General features: G+C 33.5%; 1 protein-coding gene across 1 annotated transcript in view; it reads left to right on the forward strand.

Moving 5' to 3' along the window:
- Nucleotides 1-24,005, forward strand: part of LOC129226723 (mutS protein homolog 4-like) — a 70,119-nt gene that overhangs the window by 19,073 nt on the left and 27,041 nt on the right. The window contains exons 7-16 of the mRNA XM_054861352.1: nucleotides 458-675; nucleotides 11,141-11,335; nucleotides 11,422-11,541; nucleotides 14,844-14,910; nucleotides 16,823-17,001; nucleotides 18,790-18,802; nucleotides 18,926-18,971; nucleotides 20,475-20,599; nucleotides 21,725-21,819; nucleotides 21,920-21,967. Coding sequence (XP_054717327.1) covers nucleotides 458-675; nucleotides 11,141-11,335; nucleotides 11,422-11,541; nucleotides 14,844-14,910; nucleotides 16,823-17,001; nucleotides 18,790-18,802; nucleotides 18,926-18,971; nucleotides 20,475-20,599; nucleotides 21,725-21,819; nucleotides 21,920-21,967 — 1,106 coding nt within the window. The remainder of the gene's footprint in view (nucleotides 1-457; nucleotides 676-11,140; nucleotides 11,336-11,421; nucleotides 11,542-14,843; nucleotides 14,911-16,822; nucleotides 17,002-18,789; nucleotides 18,803-18,925; nucleotides 18,972-20,474; nucleotides 20,600-21,724; nucleotides 21,820-21,919; nucleotides 21,968-24,005) is intronic.

The raw sequence follows: 24,005 nt of genomic DNA on the forward strand, positions 1-24,005 counted from the left end.
TGAAAGCATAGTTCAAAAAATCATAGAGCATGGAATTGGTGCAAGCAAGGCAAGCGAGCAGTGAGGTGGTGTTTTTGTCTTTTTGTAGAATGCATTTTAGTTAGAAGGGTAGTTGTTATCAGTGGTGAAGTTGAGTCGATTCAGGGGAGCAGCCTTTACTTTGTGCACTAGAGTGCCCTCTCTTAGAAAAAAATTAAAACACAAGCATCGCAACTGCTTTTTCATTTCATTAACTTATGCTCTTATCTGCAAGCATCCATTTCACTTTTTTTTGGGGGGGGGGGGGGGGGCTTCACTGTTGATTATGCAACATTGCATCATTTTTACTCCCCTAAAGTTTTTACAAAGGGTAGTCCGATAGATTAAGATCAAGGTTACCACCCTCCCCCCTATTTGAAATGCATTCGGATATTATTATGGCTTTTTAAAATTCTTGTTATGAATTTACTTGGTTTAGATACTGCTACAGCCTGCCACTTGGAATTGGTTACGAATGAATTGGGAAAAATTGATCATACCTTGTATGGCATATTGAACCACACACAAACACCTGGTGGGAATAGACTTCTGCGAGCAAACATTTTACAACCACCCTGTGATCTCAATACAATCAACACTCGTTTGGATTGCATAGCTGAACTTATCAGTGATGAGCATCTATTTTATGATTTAAAGGTAAATATTTTTTTGTATATGTTTTCATTCTATACAAGGTGAAATACCAATTATTCTAAGATATGAATATGAAATTTGATCAAAAGTCCTCTTCTTTTCACATTTTTTTACATATACCTATGCTCAGTGGTGGGTCTAAGGGGGCTGTAGCCCCCCCCCCCTGAAGTCCAAACTTAAAACAGATTAAATTGTGATCTGCTATGGAATGGAAAGGGTTGGAGGAAACAGTTTCGTTCTGCAATTATTTTTTTTTAAATCTTAAAGTTATAATTTTCAAATTAAACAAGCCATATATGTTTAACTTTTATTTAAGGGGTTTGTTGAGGCGTTTATGTTTAACTTTTTTTTATTCAATACTTTTCCGAATTTATATATGCATTATATTTAAGCAAATATATACACTGTGACGTATTAGTGGTGAATTGGGAGGGAGTTGAGCAAAGGCACTGTAGCATCCTTCTTCCATTCGGTCAAAACTTACAACAGATTGAAATGTGAGTTGCAACAGCATGGGAAGGCTTGGAGGAAATAGCTTCGTCCTGATGCTATCAAGGTTTTTTAACCTGAAGTTGTCAGTTTCAAATTAACACAGTCATATATTTTACTTCTTTCTCAGGCTAACGGCGCTATAGCCCCCCCCCCCCCTTATTAAGGTCAGAACTCGCACTGGATAAAACCGAATTTTCGGAGACTTTAAATACTACACAATACTTTTGCAAAGAGAGCTTAAAACTGTTTTTTAGGCCTTATTTTGAAAAAAAAATTTGAGTGAGCTCCCGCTCCCCCCTAATGTCATCAAAGATTACTTCAAATTGCATTTTTGATACACTATTTTCAAATATTTCTGGAGAAAATTTTCTAGCTCCCCCCCCCCCCCCCCCAATTAAACATAATCTTCACCCCTTATTTAAAAAAACATAGAATGAAATTTTATTGCGCTTCAATTTCAAACTACTTTTGGTGTGAAACTATACCTATCTATATTTATCGTCACCTAAGTGAGCTTTAAAATATGTTTTTAGAACAGAAGGCTCCTGAATCTCCTTCCCCTAACAATACCATAAAAAAAGCTTAATATTGCTTTTCTAGCTTTATTCTCAAAATTTTGTGAGGAAAATCCTCAAGCACTGTCTGTTCCCTTAACGTGACTAAAAAAAGATTCATCTATAGGCTTTCACAAGCTTGAAACTTTACCTTTGGAGACAACCCATTTCATCAAAATATAAACCAAAATTGTGTTTTCAGTACTTCAATTTCAAAACATTTCAGAAGACAGCCCCCGAACCCCAACGCATCTTCTAGCATCGTCCAAGAGTGCCTGAAATGCGTTTTAAAGACTTCAATTTCGAAAAAAGTTGTGAAGAAGATCTCCGAACACTCACTCTTTTCCTAATATTACTATAAAAGATAGAAGAAATTGTGCTTTTAAACTTCAATTTCCAAATTTAGCCAAAGAAGATACCCAAATTCTTCTCTGCACGATAAACGTCTTTAAACACAGACAAATTTTTGCGCTTCTAAGACTTCAAATTAAAAACATTTCCAGAGGTTCCCTCGAACACCTCTCCCTTAGTATCAGCAGTGGCGTACTGGGCCGCCGGGATACCGGGAAAATTCCCGGTGCGCCGGTGCCTAAGTAGTTTTTTTTTTTTAAATCAAAGTTACTTTCGTTATCGGTTTCTGTTTTTCTCATTCTCATCCAAATTTCCCTCCTTTCCAAATTTATCTATTTCCCAAAGAAAAAAATGGTATATAGCGGAGTTTTTCCCTTTTAAATTCACGAATTGTAAAAACACAATAAGTAACCATTCAGCGCCGACTTAAACTCAATTGAAACTAATAAACTTTTGCATTAAAAATCTTGGCTAATAAGGGCGCCCATATGTAAAATTTTAAGGGACGGGGCTGATATTTTGCAATGGTTCCAAGATATTTTTGAACCAAGGCGCCTATTTTAGACATCTGACTTTCCTACGGCGCCTTTCTCTCTATAACTCGGTAGCAAGCAAGGATTCCGAGGGGGGGGGGGGGAGTAGTGGGGGACTGATGACGAAAATTTTTTATATCGTCTTGGGATCGCTTTCAACGATAGCTCCTTCCCTAGATTCACCACTCATATAACTAATCATAACTAACAGCATTGCATAGCACTTTAGTGTTATTCATGATTCAGAAGCGCTGCGGAACATTTCAACTGTTTCATAATTCTCTAATTATAGTGAAGTAATTGAAAATTCCGTAGCGTTGGCACGGCGCCCCCATGAAAATTTCACTGCGCTCTGATTTACCCCCACCCCCAAGAGTTTGGGAATCAAAAGTACAGGTTACATGCTTGTGTTATATAGAAGGTACTAGCTGCGTTGCCCGGCTATGCCCGGTCCACCTTGAAACTAAAAATTGTGTCAAATGACGTATATTCAACAATCAGGTTTAAATAAATAAATTAAAAGTAAACATCATGCAAAATTTCCCTCCCAAACAACGACGACAGATATTAAAATACTTTAAAGAAAGTAAATCGAGAATGATGGATTTTAAAAGCGTAACCATGGAAACACAAAATAAAATAAGTTTAAGGAATTAAAATGCGAAAGAAAATGATTAACAATTTGAATGGGAAAGAGATTTTTTGAACTTGATTTAAAAGGCTTGTAACCTTTTTTTTTTCCTTTCGAGATGGAAGTTTAGTTTTTCGATCATAAGTCGAGATGGATCTGGAGTAAAAAATATCGCTTTTTCCCAATAGTGTCAAAAAAAAAAAAAAAAAACTGTGGGACAGTTCCTTCACTTTTTATTGATAGATTTAATGAAGAAAGTAGTGCTTAAATTTCAGCTAAGCCTAAAAAAATTCGAGTTAAAAACGCAAGTAACTCCCGCCGTAATTAAGTTAGATGATTAAAACAAATAGCGTAGAACGCGGGAAAATACTACCCTTTCTAATGATATATAATATTAGTATATGTGCATAATTTTTCACCCCCATATTCGGAATTTTATGTGAAAATTGGGTCTATATTGGAAAAAAAAATACTCCTCAAATTTTTTTTTCAAACATGTGTGCAAACCTTTCCGGCGCTAAGAGAAAGATGCTGTGAAAATTTCAGCGAAATCGGCCGGGTAGTTCTCGAGTTTAGCGCATTTAAACAAACACACGCTTTTTTTGAAGACTTCATTTTATACTATCTACTCGCTGATTCGAGGATGTCTGGCATGCGAACACGTAGGGCGCCGAGCACAAAGGGGGGGGGGGGGAGCGAAAAGAAAGGCGAATGGAAAATTTCTTCTCGAAACATTTTTTTCCCAAGCTTGTTTGCCTTTCGCCACCCCCCTCCCTCCCCCAAAAATATATATATTAAAATATTAAAATATGTTTCATGATATTCTGAAGTATACAGTTGCGCGGCGATTAGTGGCTCTCCTTCCCTAACATCACTGCAAATAGCCTAAATGCGTTTTTACAGCTACAGTTTTAGGGGGAGAGCACAGCCCAACACACTCTCTTAAAAAAATCGGATATAATCTACAATTGCGTTTTTAAGTTTCAATTTCGAAATATGGTCGCGGAGCATCAACGAACTTCTTCAGCCCCTAACATTACCAATGACAATCTGGAATGCACTTTTAAAATCAAATTACAACATTTTCCGGGGTGGGCCTCGATCTCCTTTCCATAGTACAACCAAAGATGGTCTAAAACAGAGCTAAAATTTCTAATATGTTCCAGGGGGGAGCCCCAGACCCCCTTTCATTATCATAATTCTAGATAATTTAATTTTAAGGTTTCAATTCCGAAAAATAGACGAGCGCTCCCTTTCTTCTCCTGCTCCTAACATTACCGAAGATCATTTAAATGCATTTTGAAAACGAAAAAAACCAAAAAAATTTCGGGGGAGAAGCCCTCGCACCCCACACTTATTTTTGAGTGAATATTATTCTCATGATTAGGTTCATAGTCAATGCTTAGATCTAGTAATAACCAGACTCTTAAACCAGAAGATAAAGACATTCTCTTTCTCTTTATTTAAAACTAGCAGTACCCGCTCGGCGATACCCGTGCTAGGAATGTAAAAAAAGTCTGTAGAAGAAAAAAAACTCCCCCCCCCCCTTTCTGATGTGAAATGATCATTTTTCTGCGATCAAAATGCGTACCAACCTTTTCAAAAAAACCTATTCAAGTTTCTTTGGAATTTAAAACCCATTATGCTAAAACACATTAAAAGATTAACAGTAGCTATACAATTCAAAATAATCCTTCAACTGTATAGTTCATCGCTTCACTCGCTAAGTAACCACGCTACCATAACCCTGTCCTTTAACGATTTTTTTTTTCTGCGATTTAAAATGTTTCGCCAAACAAACGATACTAAATGAAAACGCTGTAAAGAACAACCCCATAATAATAAAACGACAAATCAAATTATTTACTTATGTAAGTAACTAACTTCATTTATAAAAACAAAAACAAACGTTGAAGATATAAGGAAAACAAAACCCAATAGAAAAAGCCTACAAAATCAAATTATGTACCTGAAAACATGAAAAAAAAAGAAAAAACGCATTCCAAAATCTGCTTCGCTGACCACTACAAACCCACAATAGCGTAGCATCTGAGTCGTGTGGCATGATTCCTCGCAGCTATCGACACTTTCGGCCAGCGCCAACTCGATGAGTTAACTCCGCCATCTATTAGGAATTCATAGAACTAAACAATTAAACATTTAATTTGCAATTACAAATATTTCAGTCAATCTGATTTAAAAAAAAAAGTCTATTGCCTTAATCAATAAATGGAGTATTCAACACAAAAATAATTTTTTAATTTGAACCAGTAGTTCCTGAGATTAGCACGTTCAAACAAACAAACTCTTCATCTTTATATTATTAGTATAGATACGTTTGAAACAATTAAAGGGCCGCCATTTTCGTATACCTGTAGTAGAGCATTTTAGGGGGGGGGGACACAAATGGAATACGCGAGAAGCTTAAGGGGACACTGGACGTTCAAAAGGAAGAAATTTTTGTCAAAATTTTGAAATTTTTATTTTTTGAATTTATTTGAATATGAGGACAATTTTGTGAGTTTTGTTTTATTTAGTATAGTATAGAGAATGACTTAAAATAAGTTTCAGTGTTGTGAAATCAAAATAATTACGCAAGGGACTTTTCAAAGTTTTGTTAATTATCGTTAAGGCTATTTAAATTTTTTTTAAATAATTGGTCTTCTAATTAAAATTTTTTAATGAAATTTTATAATTAAGGTTGTACTAGTGTTTAAATTATATGGTTAAAATTTCATGCAAATCCATCAATAATTAAAAAAGTTTGTTTTCAAGGTCCGGTGGCCCTTAAAATTGTATGAGTGGAGGGGGGAGGGAGGCTTTTTACTTTACCGTCGCCCCCTGAAAAAACTTTTTTTGTATCCACCCCTGTACTCACCCTACTTTTTTTGACTTCGCGGAAGACCGGGGGGGGGGGGGGGCGCTCCTGGGTGTAGCAACAGTTTCACAATTATAAACGTATAAAACAGCGTTTCCAAGTCATCAATTTTAAAAATTTTGTGGGAAAGCTTCCTCTTCCCCCGTCCACAAGAATCCTATCACAAAGTTATAAAACCTCGTCTAAAGTTTAATTTTTAGAAGTTAGAACTTCGATTTCGAAAAATTGCCGGGGATGAGTACCCGATCTCCATTTCTTCCTTTCATGTTATCAAAGATAGCCTAGGTCTCAAATTACGTTTTGATACTTCAATTTCAAAAATCTTTCGTGGAAAACAGTTGAACCCTTCAAACGCAATGTTTCCCCCATTAAAGATCGTCTAAAATTTCCGATTTAAGACTTCCATTTTAAAAATTTCCCAGGAAAAGTCCCCGAAACCCATGCTTTCACCTGATGTCATCAACGATAGCAGACGAAGATGTAATTAGGATTTCAATTTTGAATAATTTCCGCCCCAGACACTTATCTCTGCCAAACATTATTAAAAAAATTTTTTTTTTTGCATATTTGAGACTTATTTCGAAAAATTTCTAAGAGTCCCAAACCGCATTCCTTCCCCGTTCACTAACGTTGTCTCAGATTGCCACAATCGTGTTTTGGACTTCAATTTCGAAAAACTTCCGATTGAGCATATTTCCTTCACCCCGACCCAGAACACCCCTTTTTCTAACATCACCGAAGGAAGATTAAAAAGAAAAACTTTCTCTCATTTCGTCAAACGGGAGGTGGGGGGGGGGGGGAGACAAAAGCTACATTTCTCCCAGGGCGCTGAAGATTATATACTTCTCTGATAGGAAGTTCGTCAAGTTTAATTTATTAGTAGAGCTTGTGGATTGAGGGGGGGGGAGTGACAAAAGCTACATTTCTCCCAGGGCGATGAAGATTATATACTCCTCTGATAGGAAGTTCGTCAAGTTTAATTTATTAGTTAGCTTGGTGGATTGCGGGGGGGGGGGGGGGGAGGGTACGAAAATAGAACAAGGCGCCGGTCAAGTGTATTTCCCGGTACACATTTTGGACCCAGTACGCCACTGAGTATCAGCACAGATAGCTTTAAATTTCATTTCAGAAAATTCCTCGGGAAAATGCTCAAATTTTTTTCTTCACATACAACCTAAAAATGACTTATTGAAAGAGATTTTGGGAAGGAAGGAGGCCGATGGAGTCGAGAAGGCAGGGAGTCCTCTTTCCTCTATCTTTCCCAAACCTAAACCTTAAGTCACATCTTTAGGACTTGAATTTGGGAAAAAAATCAGAATAAAACCTGACATCACTTTCGTGACATTAGGAGATCCCCCTAACATTGACGAAGAAGGCATACCGTTGAGTTTTTTTTCAAACTTTAGGGTCAAAAAACTTCCAGAGACAGCCCATGAACTTTTTCCATTTCCCAAACAAAACGCCACCATTTGAAGACTTAGTTGTTAAAATATTTAAAAAAAAAGCCTCCCAAACTTCCCATTTTCTAAACTTAATCAAACTTTGACTAAAATTGCATCTTTCAGACTTCACTGACAAAACTTTTCCATAAAGTGCCTCCGCACCCTCTTCATTTCCCAAACGTCACCAGTTACAGCTTAAATTGGAGTGTTCAATGTCGAAAGACTTCTGGAGAAGAGTGACCTAGTAACATAAATTCACCAGAAGTCTAGTAAAACTCCTTAATGACTCCAATTTTGAAAATTTTTCCAAGTGAATCACTAGAGAATTCCTCTCCTAACGTCCCCAAAGATAGTCTATAATCGTGTTTTCCCGAGTTCTACAGCGAAAACTTTGCAGAGAGAGCCCCTGAACCTTCCCCATCACCTTATCATTATCACATATAGCATAAAAATGCGTTTTTTAACCTTTTATTTGTGCCAACTTCTGGAAAGAGCATTCGATTCTCTAATATCACCAGTGAAGGCTTGAAATTGACTATAGTAAGGAAAAGCACTCAGGAAAGAAGCTCAACCCCATCTCACCTTACTTTACCACCAAAACATTCCGAAAATTGGATTTTTGACATCAATTTTACAAATTTCCATGAGAGGGTCCTAACCCCCTTCGCGCATCCACTTCTTTTTACTACCTTTCTCCAGCAATAGCTGGGGTAGTGTTTGTACCCTAGCTTTTATCTTCCCTTTTTCAATAGGGAGTCATACCATGTTTGCAAACCATTTTCTGTTATGCGAAAGTATTTTTATCTGCCAATGTGATAATCTGCTCAGCTTTATATGAATTTTTTACCTGAGCATGGTTTTAGCTACTCCATATTCATGAGCATAAAGCTAGAGCGCAGCTGCAATCTCTGGATGCTGTAACTAACCTTTCCGGTGTTTGCTTGCAATTCCATCTTAGCTCTGGTCATAGGGTGGTAATTTGTAGCTTTATATCTATCTGAGGTGCGTACAGTGTTTTCAAACCTTTAAAATGTTCGCAAAATTATTTATATTCTTCAGTATACTATATAAGTTTATTTAAAGTAAAAAGCTGTATTTGAAGTCCTAAATGTTTTGGGAGAGGGACCCCCTTGTAGAAAAAATTTCATGTTGTTTAAACATGGGTGTCTGTCCCTTTAAGAACAATGCCCCCCAGGGCCCAATTAAGGTATCAGGGTCCCTAGGCCAAACAGTTTTTCGTAGCCCCCTGTAGCTAAACCATACAATTTTGGTCATTGGCTAAATTTAGGGTCAATTAGGGGCCTCCAAAAAGGTGGGGCCCAATGCCATGGCTTATTCAGCCAATTCAGTAATCAGGCCCTGCCTCCCCCCCCCCCCCCCCCCGAGATTGAAATTACCTGCAAAAACAATGAAAAAGACCCTCTAAAACAGTGACTCCCCACTTAGACCGAGGTTAGCCCTCCCCCCCCCCCTTTGCTCGAGTTCTGGATCCACCACTGCTTATGCTATAGAAAAGTTGGCTAAAACCATGTTTTTTTCTCCATATGAAACTAATTTTGCATGCTCTTCAGTTACTTCTCAGTCCATAAGTAGATCTCATTTTTGTCGGCATTTCCTATTACACAGGGAAAAAAGCGAGTCGAGGTGTATGTGACCCATCTTTTGTTCAATGTTAAAGAGTGTCTCATATTCAGGTACCCAGAAAAAGATGAGGCAGAGCTACTTAGCATAAAAGTAAATTATTAACATTTCAGCACCAGTGACAAATAGGGATTTTTGTAGTGTCCGTGTAAGATGGCATTTAAAAGACCTGGTACTTGGATTCAGGGTTAATTGGAACTGCACCATTTTTCGATGCACCACAAATTAAGCACAGATATCTTAAACATATTCTTAAAGGCATTCTAAACCAGTGTTTAACTTTAGAAGGGGTCGCCTCATAGACTTCAAAGGAGCAAGGTTGTTAAACAAAAGTGTGAACTAACATGCTGGTGGAAGTGATAGTTGTAAGGCTTTAGTAGCAATAGATCTGGGAAGGCATAATCAGCCAGCCATCATAGCTTTGCTTGCTTAAAGGCCCTAAATTCAAGAGTGGCCTTGGTGTGGATCAAGCAATCAGAAGAGCAGTGAAGTATATACATCTGTAGCCAAACCCTGATTTAGTGCCAATCTGGTTATATTGCCACAATTGTATACAAACAAATCTTACAAAAAGGGAATGTTAGTGCAATGAATCCTTTGAAGGAGGAAGGGGAGGGTTGAGTGTCGCTTCATAAAGGGATTTTTTTCCTTTTTTGTTTTGTCTTGTAGTTGAACATTTCAAAAATTTCCAAAATTTCAAGTTGTTTCGAGCAAAATTCTCAAAGTTATCAAGTAATCAGTCTTTGCTCCTTCAAACTGTAGCTCCAACAGCTGCTGAAGAATGCAGCAGTTCTGACAGCTGCAGATGCTCAGAATGTCAGTGCTGCTTGTTTTGGGGTTAGCTAAATATAATATGAATAAATAATGAAAAAAGAAGTGGCTGAGGAGATCGAAACTGCTACAGGGACTACTCTATGGAGCTGAAATTGATGCTTTTTAACTTCTAAAACTTTAAACACATTTTTTCTCAAATCCACTTTCAAGTCTAATAAAAAAAGATCTGAGAACCTGGGGGGGGGGGGGGGGGGAGGGGAGGCTTAATACTTTGACAAAATCCAAATAGAATTTGATTTCAGATAACTGTCAGCTGAGATACAGTGAACGCTGTAAATCATCTTTCTCCAAAGGTGCTCTGGGAAAACCTCTGTCACCGGCTTGTCTGTGGATATTTTTTGTTTGAAGATTTATCGAACATTCGTAAAACCATACACAATAATGCCCAAAAGATTTTAATAAATTCAATCAAACCATTTTCTAAAAAAGACTTTTTTGACTCTGACCCCCCCCCCCCCCCCCCCTTAGATGACAGCTCAATGTAATGGCATCTGATGCCATTTCTCAGAAAAATATTTTAGTGAAAATCTCTGCCTTCCGTCTTTTTTTAAAAAAATCAAGCTATCCGTTTTTTTGTTAATGTTTTTATTGAGTTCCTCTTCAATATCTACATGTGTATTGAGCATTGATGAAGATAAGATGACAAAAGACGCTTTTGTTCTTGATGACATGCTTTTCATATTTAAAAAGGAGATAACAAGAGCTTCAATTTTTTAAAATTAAACTTGATTTTTGAAAGATGTCATGGGCATAAGTGCATAAGTTTCAAAATTTAATTCATATCCTGAAGCAAGAAATTGTTTCTGAAGCTTAATTAACCTCATCTCACCCCACTTTTCCCTACACGTTTAAATCTTTATGGTTTTCAAAGGTTCTAAAAAATAATTGATCACACCTACAGGGACACCTAAATGGACTAAAATAAAAAGTATTGAGTAATTATAATTTCCTTGAGTCCACTTTTTTTTAAAAAATTCTTGGCTAAAAATCAAATTAAAAAAAACTTTTTTAAAAATAACTAACTAATCACTATTTTATTTTTATTTTGTTAATTTATATTTTGAAATGATGACAGATTATCTTATCAGAATAAAAATAATTTGATATTTCAGGCTGTTATTGCTAAATTTGTGGATACAGAACAATTACTTTCACTGTGTGTTCAGATTCCCAAAGAGAAAAATCTTCGAAATTGTGAACAAAAAATAACAAATATTATATGTTTGAAGCATGCTCTTGACTTAGTGAAACCACTGCATTCTGTTTTAGCCACAAGCAAAAATGAACTCTTTCAAACCTATTTTAAGGTAAATATAGTTTTAAGACATGTAATCTTCTTTCAAAGTGTCCTTTCTTATATTGATCTTATTCTGTGTCATTATTCATTTAAAAGGCTTTGTCAGATGAGCAATTTTTGGAACTTCAGGAGAAAATAAACGTTGTAATTCATAGTGATACTAGATGGCAAAGAGGTGTGTTAAATATGCATATGCAGAAGTGTTTTGCTGTGAAGGTAAATATTTTTAAGCATATTTGTTTACTGAAAATAGTATTTTATATTTTGATCACATTTTTTTGTCTTTATGTTTTTGTTACATAGGGTCTGTTTTTATTACACTTAGGCACAGGGGCGGCAAATAGGGGGGTCAAGAGGGGGCGGTCGCACCCCCAAATTTTTTGAGCAGAATGAGAGAAAATGGGTGAATTCATTTTATGTGAGTCGGAAATCAATGTTCATTAAAAAAAAATCTCGCTGGTTCTTAGTAACTATTTGATGAAACTCTCAACACATTTTCAGATTGGAAAAAGGGTTTTTCGTTATTTGTATGATGACTTAGAAATTCATGAAGTATTTTTCGACCCTTTCAAAACAGAGAAAATTGATAAAGAACCATGGTTAATTTTAACTAAAGAAGACATTTCCTCATATAGGCTAAATATTTCATACTTCTGTGCGCAGTATGGTGTGTCCAATATAAGAGGCTCGTGCAAAGTGGTGTGGCTGCAAAGTTTTCGTAAGAAAATTCCTTGATATTTTACATTCACATTTACGCTCATTTTTTAAGTGTATGGTTTAATGAGTGTTCATCGCTTTCTTCTGCTAGAAACACGTTTCAGCTGCTCAATGCATTATATGCTTTCATAGAAACTTCTTAAAAATGCGTGTGATTATTGAATAAAAAAACATATCAACAAATACCTTTTATGAGGCTCTATAATTATGCAATCTCGGAGTGACACAAGATGGTCTTCAAGAGTTAAAACCATAAAAAGATTTCTTTATAACTTCAAAGCAGTGATTTGACGACTGGAAGAATTATTGCAAAATGATTCTTTCAATGGTGAAAAAGCTCATGCCCTTTTTCATGTATGGACTTCGTTTGAATTTTTATTCAATTTGCTTGTATTGAAGAACGTTTTTGAAAAATGCTTTACTCTATCAAACCATCTTCAATCCGCTACGCTTAATTTTCGGACTATTCAAACCACAGTTCAATCTATCATTGATCTGTGCACCATACTACTATAGTTCAATCTATAATTGAAACTGAAACTAGATTTTATATAGATGCATATTTCAATCAATCGTGAAACCTTTCAAAAAATTCTTCCTACAAGGCAATTTTAAAGAGGCGCAAAAAAAAAAAAAAAAGTGACAAAAATCCACATGATGATGTGAAGTCAAACATTGATTTTTCAATATTTTGTACGAAGTAATAGATTCAGTTTTGAATGAAATTAACACAAGATTTGATGATAATTATTTTTCCGTATGGTTGGCTCTATATTATCTGGATTGGATTTTGAAAACGAAAAATAAAATGTTTCAGTTATGAGTAAAATTTTTAGCATGAGGCAGGAATAATTACAAGCAATATACCTAAAAACTGGTTATCACATCCAGAGACTACAGTTTGTCCTTGTAATGGACTCATCAGTCTGAAATAGTGAATAACAGGGATGGAGGCAGATGACGTCGCATTGAAGCTGAGAGCGCCCACGAGACTAGATTATTCAATGATGAAAAATTAAGCCCCTAACAATTTTTGAAGCTGCCTGAGTGATTTTGAAGAGCAAGATATAAAAAGAGTTTTCATACATAACTTTGTTTTATGAAAACTCTTAATAATAACTCGCTTTAATTGTTTTTTAACTATTCCAATCAGCTCAGCTAGCAGAGAAAGATTTTTTTTGTCTCAGGAGATTAGAGACTTATTTTCAAAGCACAATGGGCAAAAAAAAAAAAAAAAAAAATCTATTTAGCTGTACTGGCAAAACACAACGGCACTGGGCACTGATAAATTAGTAACACGATTCCCTGCTCTCCCGAAATCCAAAAATCATGCGCTAAAACTTTTCCAAAAGGTATAAAAACTTTAGTATCGAGATGTTTTGTATGGTAACTTATTAGAAAGTGAATCAAAATTTTAATTGTTTCTAAACACTAATTTTTATTCGTATTAAAAATTTTTTTTGACTACTTCCTGTTACCTAATGTGTGTTTGGGACCGCACTGTGGTAATACATATTAAAGAAACTCGACCCCCCAAATGAAATGCTGAAATGCCGCCCCTGCTTAGGCATATATATAAACCTCCCGTAATTGGAGAGGGCACTGTGCGAGTTTGATGGGGATTCAGTAATTAAAGTTGTATCGATAGATTGCAGTACATGTGTCATTTGCAAGTAGTTGCAATGGCATGGCATGATCATGTATTGTGGTGGAGCTCTTTTGATTACTACCAGCAACAATTTCAAGTTCACTTCCAATTTGGCCAACATGGTCTTGTTCCAGATGAAGAATATCAAACTGTATGGCTACAGGTTCTGCACTGAAAACAAAAATGCCTGGCTGACCTTAGACCATTATGGTGCTGAAAAATGTGCTTCATGTGGGTGTGTTCATCCGGGAATCTTTCAAAATGTATAGCACTTAAACATGCTGCTGTTCAGTGATTTTCTGATAGAAATGTAAGAAAAAAGCCTGTTATCCCTCTTGCCATTTTTTAATTCAAATTATTTATAGAAGGTGTTATAGTCTCTGATCAGTGACTACTGAATGAAGTAAAACCAAGACCCATCCCACTTATGTAGATCCAACAAGATATCTGCCTTGAACTCGCAAAATTTCAATATCTTTCCTCTCTGAGTAATTTCTGAAATTTTGCAAGGTAATGTATTCAAGCACTTGCGAATTCCGTTCTTCAATTTTCCTCTGCATGCCGCACCTTCATGAAAATTGACTATTCCTGAAGTAAGGCGTTGTCAAGTACTGTCTCCTGACAGTCAAACTTTAACTAACGATACCCTCTCTGTCACTGCATCACTTCAACTCACATTCACCCTCTCCAGATGCAAGAGGTTCATATGTTGGACTTTGCATTAAAAAGATAAAAACTAGGCAGCATGCTTCGTTATACATTTGAGAGGCAATATTCTGAGTTAGAAAGAGTAATCTTCCTGAATTTCATGCAATGAAACAGGAGTCTGACATATTTGGAGTCTTTGTAGGGTGTTTTGTGCAACATTAAAATGGAATTACCCTCAGGCAGAGTTAAGTAAAATTTATGTTCTTAAAGTGTAAAACTAATGAGGAGCTCAGACTAAATTTGCATCATGCTAAATATCTATGAAGTGGGGTATTCTTTTCTCATATCCAGTCAGAAGAAATCTTAGTTCAAGAAAAATATGACCAACTATATTTTACTTTTTTTTCCCTCTTCTTTTTTTTTAATTTCTAGAATTACATAATGTAAGTAATTTTCTTTTTATACTGTTGCTCTTTTAATATAAATATCAACAATATTTTTTCAGTCAAACATTAATGGACTCTTAGATGTTGCTCGTCGGGCTTATTCAGAATCTGTGAATGATATTATGGGTAAGTTTCTGCATTTGCAGTTGAAAAATTATACTACTATAATTATGCTGCACATAAAATATTCTATGAGATTTCTTTTTTTTTTTTAGTATATAACAAATGAACAGACTATATTTGTAAAAAAAATATCTAAAGTCAAAAGAGTATAAATCCTTGGTGGTACTCAAATCTTTGTATTAGGGTTGGTAAATTAAGTGACAAATTGGGTTCAAGAATAGTTTGCTGAAGGTCCATATGTTTTTTTTTCAAATATTGTTTTCTAACTACTATTTTGTTTATGTGTTTTGCTGGTAAAAGATAACCTTAGTATTGGTTTTGTAAATAGCTTCTTCTGTATTGTTTTTCTTCTCAAAAGCTAAAAATTATTTATATTCTTTTTTTCTTCAAACATATGTTTTATAGCATTAATGACTGGTTCTGTAGAGCAATATAAATGTTTATTCAAATAAGCTGTAATTTGCTTCCTTTTTTAAAATCAAATAAATGTACTAATTTCGAAAATGTTTTATACAAAATCTATTTCTATTATTGAATTTTATTTTGTTAAGAACATCAAAAGTGCACCAAACAACAAGATTTAAAGCATACTTGTGCCTCTAAATTAATAAACTAAAAGTACAATCATAGTGTTATGAGGTGATAGTTTTGAAGCAACTAGAAGGTTTTTTTTTTTTTTTTTTGCTGTTTTTCTTAAATTATTTTTTATTGTGTTATTTTTTCATTTATTTTGCATTCCATATCTTTAATATTTTTTTCAAAAAAAAGAAAAAAGCTATCAAAATATCTTTAGATTTTTGGATTCATTTTCAGATGAACCTTGTGCAAATTCGGCGACACCAGTAAATGTAAAACAAATAAGGAACTAAATGTGTCACGTTCAAAATGCAAAATTTTATAGGTCTTTGCTTTTTTTGCTTTTATGGACTGGTAACGTTGCATCTTTATGTTTTTGATGAAGTGGTGCTATAATATATTTTCTTTGTTATGAAAAAAATTGTTTTTATTGATTAACATGTTTTAGATTGTCCATCAATACTTTGGTCCTATGTCTGATAATTAATTGAAATTCTTCTGTAGCTGAAATATATTGATTATCTATAAGCTATCGAGCCTGAGTATGTAAAGTACAGTTTTAGTCTAAATAATTCAGGGGTGCCCCAAAAAAAAAATCAGTAGTGCAGTCTGCACCATTGATTTTTTTTTTTTTTTTAATTTTTAGGTTGACTTCATTAACATTTGCATATGCTGCAGTTTGATAATATCACTGTAGTGTGTTTGTAATTTGATACTTACATAAATAAACAATTACAAAAGATTGAAACATCTTGAAATATTGTAAATCAACAGAAACAAAATAAATGCCTTACTTAAGCAGTAATAGTGAGCTGCGTACTGAAATGTAGTGATATCTGTGTGGTCTCATTCTACGCTAGATGTCACTCCAGATAGTTTTCCGCTGAACTCATGGACCTTGTTAATACAGAGCCAGTAATAACAATTTAATTTTTAAACTTACACTGGAAGAAAAAATATTTTGAAAATTTTTATAGTGCGAAACAAATGAAAACATTTATTAAGAATTTTTTTGTAACTTTTGGGGAACCCCAAAGCCCGAACTTCTTGGGCTTACACTTAAATTAGACCCTGCAAATCCCTCCTAAGCACCCTCATAAATATCATGAAGACCCCCCTCCCAAAAAAAAAAATGAAAAAAATAACCTCTCAAAACGCCTATCCCCCTAAAAATTTCAATGCCGGCAGTCTGCCTCCTCCCCCCCTCCCAGGTGGGCACCCCTGAATAATTCAAATTGTAAGTTTTTAGGTTATTCTCTTATGCATTTTTTTTCTTTTCATACTTTTGTGCCATCTATGCTACTTGTAAACTTTTAAAAACTGATATTTATTTTTTTAGAAATCACAAAACAGTTGGAAAAGCAGTACAACATTAAACTGCATGTTGGTTTTAATTCTACTCGAGGTTTTTTTCTTCAGATCGTAAGCAAACTCAACATAGCAGAGGAAGATTTGCCACCTGTGTTTGTAAAAGTCAATAAATATAAAAGTACTATAACCTGTACTACTGAAGATCTGGTAATTAATATCTTCTTTTCATTTGAATTAAAAAAAATATCATTCATGAATATTTTTTTGCATCAATAAGTCGAATACAATCAAAATTAATTTTACTACTATGTCATGCTTTTGTTTAGTATATGAGGTACACTTGATCTTAGGCCAGAAACTAAGTTGAAAATATTTAGAGACGTACCGAGTAGCACTTTGGTCGAGTACTTGGGTCTTTCACTACTCAGCCGAGTACTGAGTTCCGAGTTCCAATTATGTTTTAAGAAGAACCACCGACACACACATGACGAATTTTGAACTCATGAATAGTAGTAGACCTCTATGTCCAAATCATAGTTTTTAAAACAAAATTCCAGCTGAAATTTAATTCGCATTATTTAAAAGATTTTGTTTGTGTCAATAATTTTACAAATAAGTTATTTTTTAAATTAAAAATAAGTAAATACATTAAAGGTAGGATTAATCAAGTTGGAAGCAAAACAAATTATATCAATCTATACTTCTAGTTCGCCAAACGTAAATAATTTTTAAAAGCAAATGAAACAACATTAAAAGCACAAATGTGCAGAAGCACTGCAGACACATGTTTCTGCATTACAAGGAACATCTTTTTCATTGTATAAAATGTGAGCTGATGAATGTTAAAAAAAACGACTTTTGTCAGATGTCTTTAAATCCATAAGCTCACATTTTGTGCATTGAAAAAAGCATTCCTTGTAATGCCAAAACACATGCCTGCAGTGTTCCTGTGCATTTGTGCTTTTAATGTTGCTTTATTTTTCGAGAAAAGGTATTTTTATGCTTCTTATAAATAATTTTGTTAGTGGCAAAAATCCATTTAATAATATAAAATTTTCATATTTTCTGTACTTACCTTTTTTGCCCCTTTTTTAATAAATAAGTTTCATTAACTTTGGGGCATTAAAATATAAGATTTACTCCATTGAAGCATAACAAACTTCATTATTCTCAAAATTTGAATTTGACTTGTGAATTTGAATTGTAAATGATTGCAGTATATTATATGCTTGTGCATTTTTTTATTTATTGTAAAATCTGCTTTGAACAAAATTTCTTTTTTACAACTACTCGGTATTGGCCGAGTAGGCTGAGTACCGAGTAGTTACTGAATACTCGGTACGTCTCTAAATATCAAAGATGCTTGTTTCCCTAGCTCTTGAAAAAGTTTGTCTGTCTTTCTAGTGCAGTATAACCTCCATTCAACGATTGTCAAGGGACGGGAAAAAGTTATTGTTAAATCAAGAAACATGGACATTTAATACAGTCAATTCTGGGCCAATGACATGTATCATTAAATTGAGGAAATCGTTAAATCTGGTATCGTTAAATCAAAGCTACTGTATATACATTTCTGTTCATATGCTGATGACAAAAAATAAAGACTTTATTTTGTGTAGTATATTTTATATGGAAAATTTAAAGATACACATGCTTGCATTTTCTTAACTTTTCCACATAATATTTTGATCACATACAGAACTGAGGGTTGAGCACCTTGTTTCTTAAACTAAGAATCATAGCCTAATTTATCCATATTTTATATTTTTATGATGCTAGTCTTCCTATTTGAGCCTACATGTGTTAAATTTAGTCATTTGTTATTGCTATTATTATTTAGTTGTTGTTGTGTGTTAACTGCTTCTCAAAATTATTCAAAAATGTTTTTATTTTTCTTCTTCTTATTATTATTAGTCTTTTTTTTTTAAATGTTTGAAAATCTTTAAATTTTGTGTTGAGAACAAAAATAAAAATTTCTTTTTTTTTTCTTTACAGATAAAACTAAATGGTGAGTACATTTTAATAAGGTTTAAGCTTTGTTCTTAAAAACAAAGAGCCATTTATATTTTGTAAGAAATTTTCCTTTCTTTTTTCTTCATTCTTTAACTTATTATGCTTTTCTTTTTTATAGATCGTGTCAGAGAGTCGTTACAGGAAATTTATTTAATGAGTGATATGTAAGATAATTATTTACATAATTTCCAAGTAATCTAAAATTAACTTCTAATCAAAATTTAAAAAAATGAAGCTTGTTTTTAAATTATTTCCTTTCAATCTAATCTAGGATGTTTAATGATGATTCACACTTGCAACATATAAGTCCCTTGTATTTCAAGTGTGTATGCATTTATTTATATTTTTTTTGAAAGCTTATGGATTTTTTTTTTATGTTTGTGTTTTTTAAACTGCATGTTCCATGTACATTTAAGGGGCAAGGAACAGTTATGTATTTTTCATTGAAGAAAATGGTCATCCGGGGCATGAATCCACAAAAAACATAGAAATAATATTTCAACATAATAAATATGCCAGATTGATTCCTTTTATTATTTACTAGCAGTACCCGCACGGTTTTGCCCATAGTAAATATTAAAAGATCATTTGATTTGCCTGTATACTTAAAGTTAATGTCTACTATGCATTATTTTTACTATTTTTTTTTCAAGATCTCTTCATATATTTAGCAGGTTTGAAAATGTAGCTTGTAGAACCAAGAAAAGTCTTAGAAATATTTTAAAACAAGAAGTTTCCCTACCTTGCTCAAAATGCAAAATGACCCATTTTTCCAAAATTGAAAACTATCGAAAGAATGTTGTAATAGCAATATTTTAATAATTTACTGAACAAAATACCATAAAACTACGAAAATAGAAGCAGAGGACTTTTTCTTGACAGTTAAAATACTTTAATTTAAATCCTTTTCAATAAAAAGAGGATTGATCGCTAAAATAAGCACATTTTTACAAATGCCCAAAACAAAAAAAGTAACAAAACAGTCAAAGAGAGTAAGAGATGTAACCATTGTGACATACAAATTTAATTTCCGCTTCAAAAATAATTTCTGTTTATCTTTAATTTTTGGTTTATTTGCTTAATCATTTAGAATCATTTGGCTTGCTGAAGGTAAGCCTTGGATGTTGGTTTTCTCTAAACGACTCCTACAGCTCTCACGAGGCTCATAGAAACTTTGAACAAACTTCTTCTTATGCAAAAAATTCCAAGCTTTTGAATGACATAAAACTTAAAAATTTGAATGAAATATTTCTCCCTCATATTATCAAATTTATGTGAAAAATGGGCTTAAAATTGGAATAGAAAAAGAACAAAATCTAATTTTCGAAAATTCGCTTTGAGGGGCCCACCTCCCTTCTGCAAACCAATTTTGTGCCAAATTTCATGGAAATCAGCCGAATGGTCTAGTTGCTATGGGCGTCACACACATCCAAAGATCCAGACTTTCAACTTTTTTATTAGTAGAGAAAATTTATAATGTTCAGTCAAATACTCTTAACTCATTTCTTATAGTATTTTATTATCTGTTAATTCCTAGCAAGTGCCGTTTATATATATTTTTGATAGCTTGTGTGATTTATTTATTCCTAATTTTGACACTCTATTGTGTTTAAATTTAACGAACCTTCATCGTCAAATACTGTTTAATTTATATTTATTACTTTTAGAATAATTGAAGAGGTTTTGGGTGAAGTTCGAGAACATGTCACTTGCTTATATAGCTTAACTGAAGCAGTTTCATCAATAGACTTCCTTCTTTCTCTTGCTCATGTGTGTACGCTTTCTGATCATGGTAATTGAAAATACAGAAAACTTTTAATCTTTTTGAATTCCTCGTATCATGTTTGCAGAGTGAAAAGCATGTAATGTTGATGTTACTTTTCAAAAATATTAATTTTGCTAGTTGTGTGAAACCAATTGCTTTCAGAAGAAAAGCTTTGAACTCAAGTCTTATGTATATTGCTTAACGTTGTTATAACCTTGAGGTGCCATAACTTATCTATACTTGGTGTAGCAAGATAAAACTAATAGAGTTAAATCCCTTTACAACAAACTTGAAAGGACCACAAATTTTGTAAATATGTTTTGCTTTTGATTTTTCAAGTTGTATTACTTTAAAAGGACTGAAAGTAGGAGTAGAAACAATATTAGTGAAAACTGAGAATGCATATTTTCTCTTTTTTTTTTTACTCAATAAGAAAAATGGACACTAAAAGGAAATTTTTTGAAAGTGCAATATTTATTATTGTCAAGGGTGCAAATCTCTTCAAAGGGCAATAGCACACCCTGTAAGAATACTATCTCTCAAATACTATGGAGCAACACCCTAAAAATTTCAATGCAGTATGCACCATGACTCCCCTCACCCCTGGTATTTATTTAGATTTCTGGATACATTACTTTGCTTCTCAGTATTGCATTTTAAAGCACTGTTTTTTAATTTTACTGTAGGCTGTTTCAATATATTAATTTTTTATATGAAAGTATAACATAAGAAAATAAAAAAAATTTTTTTATAAAAAATATTACATATAGAGTTAAACATAATAATATCTAAGTATAACATTATTCTTGCTTTCTTTAGTTTTTTACTTTAATGGTAATTTTCAAGTCACTTTGAAGCTATTACCTCCGAATAGGAATACATTTCACCATAACAAACGAAACTTCAATGTAGCAATATTTGTTTTAGAAAATTTTTACTGAAAATGAAAATCCTGTAAACAAACATGTTTACTGACGCTTAATTAAGTAATATTATAATTTGAAATATTTGATTTATAAATATGTATATAGATGCAATGAACATTTCTTTATATATCATGAATTTATGCATGAAATATTAATTTATGTTTTGTTTCTTTTTTAATTTGAAAGTTTGTCTTATGTATATTTACATTTTTATTCATTATTCCAGTTTCTCCTGAATTTTCCGATACTTTTGCTGTCAAAAATGGCAGGCATCCAGTAGTAGAGAAGATTGGTGGAACCACTTTTATTCCAAATGATACAGTAAGTGCAAGTGTTGTCAACAGCAATTTCATCACTATTAAAAAAGAATGCATGTGCTTGCTATTGTCTATAGTTTTTACATGTCGGTTTTTTTTCCTAGTTCTTTTGTGAGGAGAAAAATTTTATGATATTGACTGGTGCAAACATGGTAAGATTTCATTAATTTTTCATAATTCAATCTGTACCTCAAAGCTAGACTAAAGTAAGTCATATTATCACTACTTAGCAGGAGAATGTAAAAACATTTCTCTGGTACAGGCAAAGGTTAGGACTAGCGCTCTTATAATACTAGTAAATAATTATAAAGGATGTTTTTAAAACAGAATTTTGTTGGTTTAGCTCAATGCAAAACATGATTTTACCTACAGTGTAGTAATAACCTGAAAATTGCCATTTTTGGACTTGTGTTAACCTGACTATGGGGTACAAAATATATAGCCTGTTTTCAAAAATTTTAAAAAATTGTTCAGGCATGAGTAAAAAAGGGGTTTTTGTTTTAACTGTCAAAGCATAAATTACTATACACTAGACTACATATTGCATACCATATACAGTAAAATCCTGATTATCCGGGCACGGCTGATCCCAGACCTTTTACACTTTCAAAAAATAAATAAATAAATAAATAAAAAAATCAGGCGATTACTAACTGGCTGTAGATAAATGCACACATTGTTCCTTAACAAGTGCAAAATCTGTTTTTAGAAATTCTTATTTATTTCTTACCCCTCCTTTCCAATGACATCAAACCTTTCAAGATCACCAAAAATTGACTAGTTAAAACCCGATTTTTAGCTCTCCACCACTTAGTGATCTACTTATTGATTTTTATATCTGCCCTTCATACAGTTTTTTAGATTTACACTACCTATGTGCTTAAACGAGTGACCGGACCAGACTTGAAAATATTAACTTCCCCTCCGTAATGTATTTTTGGTGTAACTTAGCTTACTCTGTTGCAGTTAAATTGCTTGAGTGTACTGTCAGCTCTGCTTAATCAGGTAACGCAACAAAAACCTCCCAGAACCAAATATTTTCCCAGAAATGCAATGTCAGTGATTCCGTAGACACAATGCATAATTAAATAATTACCCCGGATAATTTAATAATAATTATCAGCTTTAGCAAATATTTTTCTGAGAAAAATATGGAATAAATAAGTAAGAACAATTATTGATATAAGAATATAAACTATATTTTTCGCCATATAGGGGCCAGAAAAACCTTCATATTCCACCAAAACATTTCCTCAGTTCTATATTATTTCTTTTGTCTTTGTCTTTACAAAAAAAAAATAAAAATAATAATAAATAGCGCTGTCAATAAATAAATTAAATAACACAAAAAAATATACACATATCAGACTATAATAAATTAACAAATATTAAATGTAAAACATGGGCAGACAAGGAAAGAAAAAAAAGGAGTTAGAAAATTATTTCCAAAAAAACTTGAGCGAGCTACCTACTATTGCAGAATTTTTCAAAAAATAAGTAACTGAAAACAGGTGCCAAAACAAAGATTTTATAGCTCAAGTTGTAAGTTACTATTTTATAATTTTTATCAAAAGCTTTTACCAGCTACAAAAATTTTCTTTATACGGTCTAGTGATTTATCATTATTACCTTTCAAAACAATGTTGTCAATTTAGAAAAGTCAAGAAAACTTCCCCGCTTCATCATCATAATTGGCTTGACAGCCAAGGCTGGATTTGGAAGTGTGAAGGCCCCAAGGCAACAAAGGAGTGGAGGCCCCTAATCAGGGTGCAAAAAGATCATCATATTTTCAAAAATATCCGATACTTTGATATATATCCGAATATTTATATATATATATGTATATATCGGATATTTTCGACCCGTGAAAGTTAGGATATTTTGTAAACATTTTATTGTGGGGGCCCCTTTGTTGTGGAGACCCCGGGGCAATAGCCCCACCGGCCCTGTCGACAGCCCGTTGTGGGTCTTGGCCTTCTTAAGAGATCCCGCCAGGTTCTCCTCCTCTTTTCCATTGACCTTCAGTTTTTGATTTTAATGATATCAAAATCAGTATCCACACAGTCAGCCCATCTTTTTTTTTGGTTTATCCCTTGGTTGCTGTCAAAAAGGGACTGCATTGAAGACCTTCAATGCAGATGTATCATTTTCCGTTCTCAAAAGATGACCAGCCCAAGACTGATTAAAGCT

The sequence above is a fragment of the Uloborus diversus genome, chromosome 7 (genome assembly GCF_026930045.1).
Source record: "Uloborus diversus isolate 005 chromosome 7, Udiv.v.3.1, whole genome shotgun sequence".
Taxonomy (NCBI): Eukaryota; Metazoa; Arthropoda; class Arachnida; order Araneae; family Uloboridae; genus Uloborus; species Uloborus diversus.